The following is a 14,877-nucleotide window of genomic DNA, read 5'->3' as shown; positions in this document are numbered from 1 at the left end:
TGTCTTGTGTATCTGTGCACTACCTATCCATGGGACTACAAAATAGCAGTTACATAAATTGCAACGAGCTCTGCTCCTTTATTTTGGAGCTATGAAATAGGGAAACTTACTTTAAGTTACCCTCGTAGAAACAAACTAAGAAAAGTGTCTGCTGGCTTCTTTTATTTCAAACTGGCCATGACAGCCCAAAACTCACTTAAATTCAGAACAGTAAAATCTGTCAAGAACCTACAGCACATGCAGGTCAAAAAGCCTGAAGACAGTTGAAGCCTATAACTGGTTCCTGACATGGATGGATCAGGCTCCATAGAGGATGTTAAGATATTACCCTTAGTTGCTAGCAAATGCAGGTGGTTGCAGTAGAAGTGGTTTAATATTTAAGTTTTAGAATTTTCAGTGACATATTAAGTGCATACCCATTGAAATATTCAGTCATATTTAGACAGTGTGAGTGTTTATTATATCCAGTGGTGTTAATTTCAGTCATATTTATGTCATAATGTTGATAATACAAAATGCCTCTCATTATATTGAAATTAAAAGACAAGAAACTTCAGAGTCAAAGAGGTTGTATATATGATGTTTGATAGCCTGACTCAACCCTCTACTGCATTAATTATTTTATTAAAAATTTCAAGCTTTAATCTTCAACTAGCGTTCAGTGTCTTAGATTTACCAACAATTCTTAACTGGGGCCAATACCTTAACACTCGTGTGGGATGTGGTTTGTCATAATGGAGCATGTATACAATTTTTTGTGATTTTATGCTAAGCTTTTAACATTCAAAGACCGATCATTACTGCCTACTGGCCATGGGTAAGTACTGCAAGGCGCACGTATACTTGGACGACTGTAGGTCGGTAATGTCTTTGGGGTTGAGCCGGAGGTAGAGCTTTCAATAACTATCGATGCATTTCATTGAGAGTAAGTTGGATGAAAACCAGTGTGGTTTCAAATTGCAGAGGTGCTGTTAGGATCAGATTTCCAGTATGAGCCAGGTAACTGAAAATTGATTTCCAACAAAAGAGTAGTGTTACGGAAATGTTGCAAACTTCGGGCAGGGAAGATGTGGGAGTAAGGAGAGGAGCTGTTCAACTAAGCAGTATGTTCTGAGCTGTCAGTGGAGAGATGGTGGGGAATGACATTAGCAGATGATTAAGCTTGAGTGGAGCTTTCAAAAGTAGGAAAGATCATAATATGGAGATAAGTTGGAATTCAAGAGGACAAACTGTAGAAAATATTCATTTATAGGGCAAGGAATAAGGGGTTGGAATAGTTTATTATGGGAAATGTTTGATAAATTTTTCTGAGTTCTTTGAAAACATTTCAGAAAAGGCTAGGAAAACAGTTGATAGGGAATCTGCTACCTGGGCAATAGCACTAAATGTAGATCATTGATGAAACGAAATGAAATGGCATATGGCTTTTTTAGTGCCAGGAATGTCGGAGGACATGTTTGGCCCGCCAGGTGCAGGTCTTTTGATTTGACGCCCCTAGGCGATCTGCGCGTCATGATGAGGATGAAATGATGATGAAGACAACACATACACCCAGGCCCCGTGCCAGTAAAATTAACCAATGATGGTTAAAATTCCTGACCCTGCCAGGAATCAAACCTGGGACCCCTGTGACCAAAGGCCAGCACGCTAACCATTTAGCCATGGAGCCGGACTAGATCATTGATGATTGACTGATTGATTGATTTGACAAATAATTTCATTTATTTGTGCTGCTTATGAAAATGAAATTTATTCACCATCCTTTCCTCAAGAGTGATTTCATGAACGTCATTGTTCTCCACCCATGAGCTCAGTTGTTTGTGACATCACCTGCTGCTTTCATCTTTTGTATGGCTTCCTCTATTTCTAACATTTATATCTCTTTTTCTTGGTCTTCTTCTTTCCCCCATTGTTTCTTGCCGCTTCTCATCTACCAGTTCACTGTATTTAATATTTAGCAATTCTGAGAAGTATTCTTCCTATCTTTTTAGTGTGTCATCTCTTTGCATCACTATCTGTCCTTTTTCAGTTTTTACAAATTTTGTATCTTCCCTATTTCATAAACTATTCTTCAGCAAACCATACAAAACCTTTTTTTTTACTTCCCTTTATATCCTCAGTTTCACTTCTTGTACTATTTTCTTACATACCTTTTTGGATTCTTTATATTTCTGCCAATTCTCTGTACTATTGCTGCTTATCCACTTCCTCCAAGCCATATGTACCTATTTAACTGCTTCCTTTACCCTGCTGTTCCACCAAGGAGTCTCCTTTTCCTTTTTCCTCCCTGATAGTCTTCCACAGGTGTTTACTGCACACTTTACAAAACCATTTCTGAAACATGTCCAATTCCTCTTCCACACTGTTCACATCATCTTTGAGAATTTCTTTCTTCAGATTCTCTTGAAACTTTTCCCTTATTTCTTTCTCTTTTAACTTCCATCCCTATATTTTTCTTTCCCTTTTTTCTATTAACTTTGTTATTTTACCAAGTCTTAATTTGACTACCACCACTTTATGGTCTCCTTCGAAATCTGCTTTGGCATTGCTGTCACATCTTTCAGTTGTCTACGTTTCTCCTTCTCCACCAGAATAAGATCAATCATTGTCTTTGTCTATCTCCCCAACCATATCTAGTTATTTTTTGAGAGTTCTTTTTTCTAAACCACGTATTGCCAACAATTAATCCATTTCTTCTACAAAAATCTATAGCCAAATTTCCTTCTTCATCTTGGTTTCCATAACTATAGGGGCCAATTACCTCTTCTTTTCCCTGTCTGTCTGTTCCATCATGTGCATTCATGTCTCCCATTATTATAACCTCTTTGTCTTCAATACAACTTTCAAGTTTTTCTAGAAACTCTTCTAAACATTCATCTGCATTCCCCGATTGGGGTGCATAAACCTGTATAAAATCCTCGATTCCACTCTCAAGTCCAAGTCTAATTTTAATTTTCCTGTCACTGATCTGGTCAATTTTGTCCACATATTGCGCTAGGTCTTCTCTCAGTGTAACACCAACACAATTTGTTGCTATCTTTCCTCCACTCCAATATAATCTATACCCTTTCTTCAATTCTTTTTGACCGAGTGCGGCCAGCATCCAATACCAATATAAATGGTCTGTTATTGGACATTATAAATTTTCCAGCTAACTCATTCTTGGTTGCCAGTGTTTCGCCACTGTGTGCTAGGCTGAGCTTATCAGTTGGTACCTAGCACACCTACCAAGACGCTGGCTAGTGCATACCCTGGAGGCCACTGCGTAGGCTAATCGTAGCCACCGGCAGTGCCAATAATCGGGAGATGAAAATGAAAATACCACTGTCGGCAACCCTGAAGATGGTTTCACATTTTCACACCAGGCAAATGCTGGGGCTGTACCTTAATTAAGGCCACAGCCGCTTCCTTCCCATTCGTAGGCCTTTCCCATCCCATCGTTGCCATAAGACCTATCTGTGCCGGTGCAACGTAAAGCAAATAGCAATTCTTTATGACCTCTCTCCTTCCATTTTGTCTCACTCATTCCCATCATTGCTATGTCTTTCTTCTCCATATACTCTATCAGTTCTTCTACCTTGCCATTCAAAGTCATGACACTGATGATACCAATTCTTGTGATGTCTCGTAGCCCACATTTCACAGTTCCCCCAGAGCACCGGGAACTGCGCGTCACTTCAGAGGGACACCCTAACATTTTCTGAGGCCTCGATTCACTCACACTCATTTTTTAGGCTGTTTGTATGATGGGTTCGCCACTCCTAAAGGCATTTTATTACCTTCTGCCAGGTTCAAATTAGGCCGCCCCTAACATGGAGGCAGATGCCTTTTGTAGCCGCTCCTCTGGAGTACAGACGCTACAGGTTTACCCCTTCTGCCATGTCCACCGTACCGAAGGCCATCTTCTCCGCCGTGGATGCCGTTGAGGTCTTCACCCATAACCCAGGGCAAGGGCCCTCCATATTTATGACCCCTGGAGAGAGGGTGTTCCAGTATTTTAAAGCCCCCAGGAATTGGGCTACCTATTGGTCCGTGAGTTGTATTGGGTATTTCAACCAGCCCTACGTACTGTAGGGACACCCTATCCGCCACCTGGGGGACGCGCTCTGTAGGGGTCAGATTCCCCTGGTTACTTATTTGAAGTTAACCCCACCCTCAAGGGCTGAGGTTATTTGCAGAGTCTTTTGTCTCTTATTAGTTTTGTCTCTTTTGTCTAGTCTAATTGCACTCATTTTTGCCAGTAGTCTCCCATGATCTACTCTATTAATCCCGGATCCAGCTGCGTTGGAAGAGGGGAGAATGAAAGATTTTTTTGGTGGTATCTGGATAATTGTGTGTGTGTGTTTCTTTCTTGTCTGCCCAGTACACACAGTTAGGCAATGTCTGTTCATGCAGCCATTCAATTTGAAAGATGCTTCATCTATACACAACATTGACTTAGTCCACAGCACTTCAGATTCGACTCAGTTAATTTATAACTGTTAGGTTGGCTTTAGACTGAAGAGATCAACAATAGATTTGATATTTACAGTGTGAACAATAATGGAAAAACATCTGGAAAGGAACAAGGAAATCATCTTTGTATTTTTGGATTTGGAAAAAGCTTATGATGCAGTTAAAATAAAATATGTATGGGACTGCCAACGGAAAAGGAATGTACCAAAATAATTAATTAACAAGATAGAAATGTTGTATCATGGGAGTAAAAGCAGCGTACAAGTGGGGAGTAGTGACACTGAAACATTTTATACAAAAAAACGTCTCAAGCAAGGAAGTGCACTGTTGCCATTATTGTTTATTATATTGATGGATGAAATCATAAAATGTGTAAAACAGAATATCAGTAGTGATGAAGTGAATGCTTTGGTATTTGCAGATGATGTGGTGATTTAGGGAAAGGGAGAAAAGGAAGTACAAAGGAGACTGGACATTTGGAATGAAAATCTGAAGGAGTTTGGAATGGTAATTAGTAAAAAGAAAACTGTAGTCATGCACTGTGGAAAAGAGGTAAAGAGAAGCCAAGTGAACATAGACGGAGAATGATTAGAGAATGTAGAACAGTTTACATATCTGGGTAGCATTATTAATGGAAGTAATGAAATCAACCCTGAAATTAATAACAGACTAAGTAAAGGTACAATATTTTATCATCAAGTCAGAGAGCTTTTATGGGATGACAAAGTACCCAAGAGAACAAAATTAACATTATATAAACAGTATTTCATACCAATTGTAACATACGGACTAGAAACGCTGGTAACTAATAAAAGACAAGATAGTACGATTCAAGCAGTAGAAATGAAATTTTTAAGAACTTTGGTTAAAAAGGATAGAAACCAAAATAAAAAAATCAGAGAAGAGCTAAATATAAGTACAGAACATACAGAAAGCAAGACTGAGATGGTTCAGACATGTAATATGAATGGGAAAGAAACAGGTAGCAAGAAGGTAATTGGAAAGAGAAGTTAAGGGAAAGGGACCAGTTGGAAGACCGAGAAGAAGGTGGATGGATCAGATCTGGAAGGACATTGGAGAAGCTGGATTGAATGTGGCGGAAGTAATGGAGCAGGAAAAGTGGAAGACAGAATGGTGTGAAGGAGGCTTGTTAACCACACCCGGGCGACTGGAGTAGGACATTGATGATGATGATGATGATGATGATGATCTTCAGCCTGCCAAAACTAATTTTGAATAAATCCAAAATTTTGAATAAATAAATAACCTGAAAAAAGAAAACATATGTTAACAGTTATACCTAAAAACTAAGTTGTTTCCTTTTCCAGGTATAATTCTCTTACCATATGTTTTATTTTTCAGGTACAATGGTATGGATTAGTCAATGTGATTATATTCCCACTGTTCATGTATGGATGTGAGAGCTGGGCATTGAAACAGGCAAACAAGAGGAAGATAGATGCTTTTGAGCTCTTGTGTTGGCGAACACTCTTACGAATACATGGACTGCAAAAATCACCAATAAGACAGTTTTAGAGTGCAAGCCCCGTATGTCATTGGTTGGTACAGGGTGGGGCAGAGTGGGCTCCCTGATTTGATGGGTTAACTGTATAAAAACCGTACAAGATTATTACAAAAGCTTTTTATTTCTGAAATCTACATACAATGCCATTTTTTTTTCATTTGGTTCTAAAAATGATATCGTCCAGGTGACGACCTTGACGAGCGATGCACATATTCAGCCGTTCAATAAAGTTTTCAAAAACTCTGCGCAGCATATCTGGCGTTATTCCAGCGATGACATGAGCAATTGCTTCCTTAAGGGCTTCCACGGTCCTTGGTCGAACTTTATAAACCTCAGATTTGAGGTAACCCCAAAGAAAATAATCGCATGGGCTTAAATCGGGGGATCGAGGGGGCCATGAAACATCCCCTCGTAATGAGATCACGCGGCCGGGAAACTGTTCTTGCAGAAGTTGGCGAGAGCGACGGGCGGTATGAGCCGTGGCACCATCCTGTTGAAACCAAAAGGCTTCCATTTCCATTTCCTCACCATACTCTTCCATTTTGGGGAAGAAAAAGTTCTCCAACATCTCACAATAGCGCACAGCGTTCACAGTAACGGTTGCATCTTCCGATTCAAAAAAGTAGGGGCCAATAATGCCTATGGAGGACACAGCACACCACACAGTCACTTTTGGTGAATGAAGAGGTCTTTGGTGAAGATTGCGTGGGTTTTCAGCTGCCCAGTAATGAAAATTTTGCTACCAAACCGCCTACGAAATGCCCTCTGCGTCGCCACCACACTATCGTTATTTTTAAAAAACGTTTCGACTACAAAACCACGATGCTCGCCAGTCCACGGCATGGTGACTACTAAAATGGCGTCTTTCCCCCCACCAAATGCTACTACTCCCACTCCGTTTACTCACGTGCACGCTCTTCAGTGATTTATTGAAACTAGGGAGTCCACTCTGCCCCACCCTGTATGAGTATAAAGCTGAGACTTTTTTTTTGCTAGGGGCTTTACGTCGCACCGACACAGATAGGTCTTATGGCAATGATGGGATAGGAAAGGCTTAGGAGTTGGAAGGAAGCGGCCGTGGCCTTAATTAAGGTACAGCCCCAGCATTTGCCTGGTGTGAAAATGGGAAACCACGGAAAACCATTTTCAGGGCTGCTGATAGTGGGATTCGAACCTACTATCTCCCGGATACAAGTTCACAGCCGCGCACCTCTACGCGCACGGCCAACTCGCCCAGTCAAAGCTGAGACTAGCATATTTTGGCCACGTTATGCGATCAGATGCATTGGAGAAAGCAATCATGCTAGGAATGATCAGCGGTATAAGAAGACCAGGTTGCCAGGGGATTCGTTGGTTAGACACCATTAAAACAGACTTCACCCTCACCTTGGAACAACTAAAGGAGGCAGTGTGGAACAGGACAACTTGGAAAGCGCTAATTCATAGAATCGCCAATGGTCGGATTCGACTGAACGGATGACATCATTATTTATTCAAAATTAGTTTCAGCAGACTGAAGAACCTAACAGTTATAAAACAGAATGAAAGAGAGATACAATACTTGTGTTCCCAAAGAAAATCTATTCTGTCAGCACTTTGCCTGGCATCAATTTTACAAGCTGTTATTGAGATTTTTGCCAGGATCTACCCTGTCTAGCCATGTGAGAAGTAGTGGAGCCCATCTAATATTCATTACATTCCAAATGCTTTTTTGATTATATAAAAAGGTTTATTCCTGCATATAAATTGGAAATAATTTATTGCTATTAATTTATTATGGTTAAGTTTATATAGACAACTTTCTGAACATGAAGAAAAGAACAGAATAATTTTTTTTTAATGAAGTGAAAAATTGGTTATACCAATCTGTGTTCATTAACTTGGATTCTTATTCTTTACTAACTGGGTTTTCTTTGCTTAAGGCTACTCCACCAGAGAAATTGACAATGCGCTTGGCTGCATTGGAGACAGCTAACCAGATTGCAGCACCAGTAGGATTTAGCTTGGGATCACTAATCTTCAATGGCAGTGGTAGAAACTATACTGCTACTTACTGTGTCTCCAGTGCTGTGTCAGCCTTTGGACTCTTATACGCAGTGCTATTCCTGCGTAACTTAGAACGGCACCGCAACAGCAAAAATAACATCAGCTGTGAAGACATACACCTCCTGGGTGCAATGAAGACCACTTGCAAGCCCAGGGCTGATCATAGTCACAGAGTCATCTTCCTGCTCCTGGCCATGATCTTCTTCCAGAGCATGATGTGTATGTATTAACTTTTGTATTTAGTTATAATTCCAATACCGGTAGTCCTACTTTATAACAAAATAAATTATTTTTACTTTAGAAAGGAAAAATTAAATGTTTCCTCATCTTGTAATAAAATAAATGATTAGGTACTAAGTATAGCACAGAAAGGGACCAGCAGAGCCATAGATTGAAGATACTACCATTGTACAAGAAGGAGAAGAGAAGGAAAAGGCAGGTTTTTGAATGTGAATGTGTTATCTCTAATGCAGTTTGCTCAATTTAGATATGGCTTTCTTTCAGCCAGAGTTCATACGTGGTAGGTAGGTTGGCCAGCATAACACAGTCAACCAATACAAGCAGGCCTTCTGATGATGCTCAAACTTCCTTAACTTCAGAGACATTTAGTTGTAACATGGCCAGACTGCTCAATCAAGAGCAATTGAACAATGAGTGGCAACTCTTGTGCATCACTGCATGTTAGTATTATTTTTCACATTAAATACTGCATTATTCCACAAATGCACTTGCAGAACATACTACTACCAATCATACAGCGTTCATTGCTTTGTGGAAGGCCATGAATTCCAGGCCCCATATCTCATGTGAGTGGACTATGTGCTGGCTACTGCCTTTAGCAGATCAATAGAATAAAACATGTCTAATCCCTGCTTGGAAGGTATTAGCTCCTCTCCAGAAAACAGTTCTAACTCCAAGGTTTCTTCAGTTTGGCTCTAGAGTATACACTCACTCAAATATATACACTGTAAGAATATTGCATATCTGATTCAGGGAAGTGCTCTTACAGAATACATGCATAACAATCCCAGCACAGTAGCCTAGGTTCAGTGGTAGTTATACCCCGGAGGGTCAGTTCCCAATGGCCCTTAAAGAGAAACAACCACTTACAAAAATGTCTTTTGTTTCAGGTTCAGGGAACTTTCCTGCAGGATTTCAAAACTGTCATACTCTTAAGGTGTAAAGAGTCTTTCTTTTTACCCATAAATCATTGGACTGATCACAATTTTCTTAAAACTCTTTCTTCTCTAATCGTTTACTTTCTGCTCTTCTTTTAGGATGTTTCTACTCAGTTGTCTTTCTTTGCCTTTATTCTTTCCAAGATTTCTTTCATTTCTACTGATGTTTGTTAATTTTTCCTAATTAATACTTGATGTAGCTAAGTCATTCTCATTTATAATTCTCAATACTGTTTAAATTTCTGTTTTGTATTTATGGTGAATGTTTACTCTCTCTTCACCCCACAAAATCAATAAATTTAAATATAAGGATGATACAAATACATAGACACAATCTAATTAAATATTAAGAAGGAAGGCTTGTACATGAGGGCTGCACCATATGCATCATTACAACTACCAGTATGGTTTCTCTTATAAAGTTACAAACTATTGTACCATAACATAATTTTATGTCCTGGAGAATGTGACACTCAAATAACAAGAGTGCTGTATGATATTCTGTGATCACAGAGAAGGTGATTCAGTGGTGGATCAGTTGTATCAATTGGACTGTAATGAAGTCACTAGTCAGTTAAGATCAAATGTTGGATTTATTCAACATTTAAACTGTAAGTGGTATGAATACATAAACAACTAAAGGATCAATAATTGATCCTTTGAATGAATTATTCATCCTATTTGTTAATATATTCAATTTTACTATCATACTCATTACATTCTTTCTCAGATCAATTTAATATATAGTCCTGGGGATTTCATTACTCTACCAGTCTGTGGGGGACGTCCAATTTTGTCTCTCTTCTTTCGTTGGCCTCATTCAGATTGGTGTCATCACTTTCCAACATGTCTGAACTTCGAGATGGCTTAGAAAGAGTCGTATCCTCATTGACATTATTTTCAAAGTCATCCACTCAAATTCCATGCCAATCCTCTAAAATAGGCATCTGTCCCTTCAGAGCAAGTTGTCGATTACATACAGTTATCTCTCTTCCATTAGATGTTCGAATATAAGAATGATTAGGGTTTTCTTCTATAAGTTGAACCTCTTCAACCAGTGGGTGAGTGAACTTACTAGCACCAACATTTCTACTCATGAATAAAGGGCCTGGTGTTGTTAGCCTGAATTTTCCTTACCAGTCCTTCAGGAACATTTCCTTTCCTCAGGCACTCCCAGATCTTATCTCTTATAACACTATCATAGGCCTTTTCTATATCCAGGTTCTTGCATTTCTCCCAATACTTTTCCATCAGCATGTGGGTGCTAAAAATTAGATCCATTGTTGATCTGTTACTTCTAACTCCACATTGCTCCTCCTCTAACTGTGGTTCAATGATGGTTCTCAATCTCCTTTCTATGATCTTCTCTAGAATTTTTATCCCATGAGACAGCAGTGTTATTCCTCTATAGTTGGTGGGTTTCTGTCTGCTGCCTTTCTTAAACAGGGGAATTATAATGCCCTTGCTCTAATCTGCAGGTATTTTGTTGTCTGCCCGTATGGCATTTAGTACTCTGTGCAGCCATTGTAGACCCTGGATGCCTGCTGCCTTTATCATGTCTGCATTCACTTCATCTGCACCTGAAGATTTTCCTTTAGGCATAGATTTTAAGGCTATCTCTGTTCCTGTCCAGGTGATGGGAGGTTCCTCATTATAGGCTTGGATTTCCGCTTCTGTATTTTTTTTTCTTAAACTGGTCTATTCAGTAGGTGGTTGAAATGGTTCTTCAGGACTTCCCTCATGTCACTTTCTGTTCTAACCAGATTTCCATTTTCATCTTAAAGTGCCTTTATGGTATTTATTGGCTTCCTTTTACCTATGATAACACTATACAGTAGTTACTTATTGCCTCTGCTGTCTTCCTCCAGTTTCTGAGTGGATATATTCCATGCCTTGGTCTTTTCTTCTGTAACTGTTCTTTTAACGTCCAGTTTCTTGTTTCGGTATAAATGTTCGAGGATTCTGATCTTTGTCTCATCTCTAGTAAGATCCAGTTTATTTTTCTCCCAATCCCTTTCTTTCCACAAGAGATTTCTTTCCCTGATTGCTGCTCTCACTCTTTCATTCAACCACGGTGTTTTCTTCTTTGTTTTCATACTTGTCTTTCCACAAACTTCAGTTGCTCCTTAATCAATGTGTCCCTTAGTCTGGTCCATTCTTCCTCTCCATTTTTCCTTTCATCTCTTGGTAACAGGGTTTTCATCCAGTTCTGATACTCAGTTCTCTTATCTGTTTTCTGGATTTCCCATACTTTGATTTTTGGCATTTTCCTGTTCTGTACTTTTGGCACATAGCAGTTTCTCAGGTCCGCTACTAATAGACGGTGGTCACTGTCAAAATTCTCGCTGGGTATTACTCTGACATCTGTTACCATTCTGCTCCTTTCTTCATCTGAGATGACATAATCAATTACAGTCTTTTGTAGTCCATCCCAACAGTATCATGTTATCTTATGGCTCTATCTCTTCTTGAACCAACTATTTTTCACCACCAACCAATTCCTCATACAGAAGTCAAGAAGCTGTTCACCTTCATTTCTTCCACCATATGCATGAGGTCCCATTATAGTCTCATATCCTGTTCTATCTATCCCAATCTGTGCATTCAGATCTCCTATAATAATTACTCTCTCCTTACTGACAACTTTTTCCAAATCATCAAGAAACTGGTTCTTATCCTCTCGACAACATCCAGTTTGAGGTACATACACCTGTACCAAAGTTAGTTTTTCTTTCCTTAAATGCACAGTCACCTTTATTATTCTCTCACTAACATATTGAATGTCAGCGACTTCTTCTAGATCTTTACTTATGATGAAACCAACACCATTCCTCATCTCTTTGACATTTCCATGCCAATACAGTGTACACTGTTTTTTTAATTTCTTCATTCCTTACCCTCTCCATTTGGGTTCACTCTTCTCCAGTATCATTCATTTCCTCCTTTCCATGAGGTCCACTAGTTCTTAGCGATGTATATCTGCCCTAATTCAATAGCTGATCAGCACGCCATGGATGTGAATTCTTGACTGGATACCTGATGTGGTTTACACTGAGTTTATATAATGGAGACTGGTGACCTGTGAGTCTTGACTCGCTTATTACATCAGCTTACTTAAACCTTTAATAAATGCCACAATATTGTTATGATGGTCATAAAACTAATGAATTTTGTAGGCATTATTAAAATACGCATGTTGCCATTGTCAGTTCTTTCATAGCATAATAATTAGTGGGGATATTAAATGAAATACAATACCAGATGGGCTTCAGTGATGTGTACCTTGCTTGGCTGGAATTGTTTCTTATACATCACGCAGTATACTGCCTGGAGCATGGTATGGCGGGTGGCATAAGCTGAGGGAAACAAAGCTACCACCTACCTCACAAACATAATATTCTACTTCAAGACCCTCCCTCAGACAAACTATTAACTAAATTTTAAAAAGCTGGGCTGAGTGGTTCAAACAGTTGAGGCGTTAGATTTCTGACCCCAACTTGGCATGTTCGAGCCTAGCTCAGTCTGGTGGTATTTGAAGGTGCTCAAATATGATAGTCTTATGTTGGTAGTTTTCTTGGTACATAAAAGAACTCCTGCGGGACTAAATTCCAGCACCTCGACATCTCTGAAAACAGTAAAAGTAGTTACTGGGACTTAAAGCAAATAACATAATTATTATTAAATTTTTTCAAACTTATATTTTACGAACTGCAGACTTTCATCCCTACATACTTATCTGCACATGCATGGTTAAAATTGATTTGATATAATCTGAGGATATTCTTTTACAACATCGAAACATGTTATTCTGTTATTAATATTTTTAATAGGTTTTTAATAGTGTTATATTTTGGGATTTGATGGACTGAAAAATTTACAAGTTACATTAATCGAGTAAACACTGAAAAAGAATGGCTTTCTTCTTAACAAATTTTGATGAAACATTGGCTCCAAATCACAAGAAACTGTCACAGAAAACACAGATCACATCAAAAATTTCCACAATCCACACAACAATATAAGCTAGTGACAACTAAGAAAAATTAAACATCGATGTTCCATTAAACTTAACATGATTACACTAGATGGCACCTCTAGTCTCCCTCACATGTTAGTCTGTGTCAGCATCTGTGCTATTTGTATATGTAGTATATTCCATGAGATGACTGTATTGTAAACAGGAAAATGTGTATTTTTTGTTTTTAATTTTATACAAATAAATTCTATACTGACATGTGGTTGTTAAGCAGACTGGTAATAGTATTGGATTACAAATACATTCTCAAAGCTGGTACTCTATACAGAATATTAAAGATTTACCTCATATATTTCATTATGAATAAATGTATGAGGTATATATTGAGCTGGAAATATTTCACTTCACAGGAATTGAATTAGAGCTAGATAGATATTATGCTTAACACTTCCACTATGGAATCATATTAATTTGTATTCTTTTCAAATTTTCAGATGATTCACCATTGTTATATCTCTACAGTCAATTGAGATTCCAATGGGATACAACAAATTTTAGCCATTTTATGACACTGGAATCATGTGCAGGAATAGTTGGTGAGTGCTGGTAGTTTAAAATATTTATATCTTAGAAACCAGTGAGTCACAACTTGAGACCCCAGGTGAGTCTAGGATTTTATTTTTTTTGCTTTATCTTTAAAGGAGAGGGCATGTAAGTCTCCCATAAGACCCAAATTACAGTATGGTTCCAGTGTAAGAGTCCCACACCAAGGCTACTTGATACAAGAACTACAAAAGATTCAAAGGAAAGCAGCACGATTTATTCTGGGTGATTTCCGAAATAAGGAGTAGTGTTATGAAACTGTTGCAAATTCTGGACTGGGAAGACTTGGGAGTAAGGGGGCGAGATTGATTTAATGTAGGTGGTATGCAGTGATTTAGTTGGAACGAAATATTTACAGGAACTCACCTTAGCAATTTACAAATGGACTCGTATTGGGTGTCAAAATCAGCGGCCTCATATTTCCGACAAGTTGTTTCATCATCTGAACGTCTCCCCTTTCGTAGCCATGACTTGACATGTGGATGTGGGTTAAATATATGCACAGGATGTCCAACGCTGCTTATGAAAATAAGTCCGCTTGACCTTGCATCCAGCAGCCTATTTCTCTTTTCGGTGAGGATCTCATTCATGGTACTGAAAGCTCCTTCAGCTTCTGTTGAAGAGATGGGAATGGTCTTTACAGTCTTGATTAAAGGCATCAGCTCCGCTGGAATTTCCTTGGTCTCGACATACTTTCTAAAAGCATTAATGTATCTCATCTTGTCTGACACATGGAAGAAGTCACAAAGGTTGCCAACACTCTCATCACCATAGTAGATATCCAAAGTAGAAGTGGAGGGCCAGTTATTTTTGTATAGTACCTTTGAATCACTGATACCTTTTGTCATTCTCTCATGTCTCTACTGACTAGAGCTGGAACCAGAATGAGATGACGTGGACACATTTTCCATAAACCTGTTGTTTAAATTGTTCACAAGACTTCTGAAAAACTGCTTTCTGTCAATTTTTACAACTTTTTTTTAGAATCATGTAATCCTATGTTTCTAAACATTTTGTTTTCTGCTGCTTTAAGAACTGTTCTGTAGTATTCTCCAGGAGCTGAGTTACACATAGATTCAAACACTTTTATAGTG

General features: G+C 38.7%; 1 protein-coding gene across 3 annotated transcripts in view; it reads left to right on the top strand.

Annotated features, from left to right (window-relative positions):
• The window catches only part of LOC136863216 (probable peptidoglycan muropeptide transporter SLC46), a 237,776-nt gene that overhangs the window by 168,401 nt on the left and 54,498 nt on the right, over nt 1–14,877 (top strand). For all 3 annotated transcript variants that reach the window (XM_067139588.2, XM_068230478.1, XM_068230479.1), the window contains 2 exons: nt 7,903–8,245; nt 13,675–13,776. In XM_067139588.2, the coding sequence (XP_066995689.2) occupies nt 7,903–8,245; nt 13,675–13,776 (445 nt within the window). The remainder of the gene's footprint in view (nt 1–7,902; nt 8,246–13,674; nt 13,777–14,877) is intronic.

This window comes from Anabrus simplex, chromosome 1, assembly GCF_040414725.1.
Source record: "Anabrus simplex isolate iqAnaSimp1 chromosome 1, ASM4041472v1, whole genome shotgun sequence".
NCBI lineage: Eukaryota > Metazoa > Arthropoda > Insecta > Orthoptera > Tettigoniidae > Anabrus > Anabrus simplex.
Note: the sequence above shows the minus strand (reverse complement) of the source record. Positions and strands in the feature narration are given on the sequence as shown.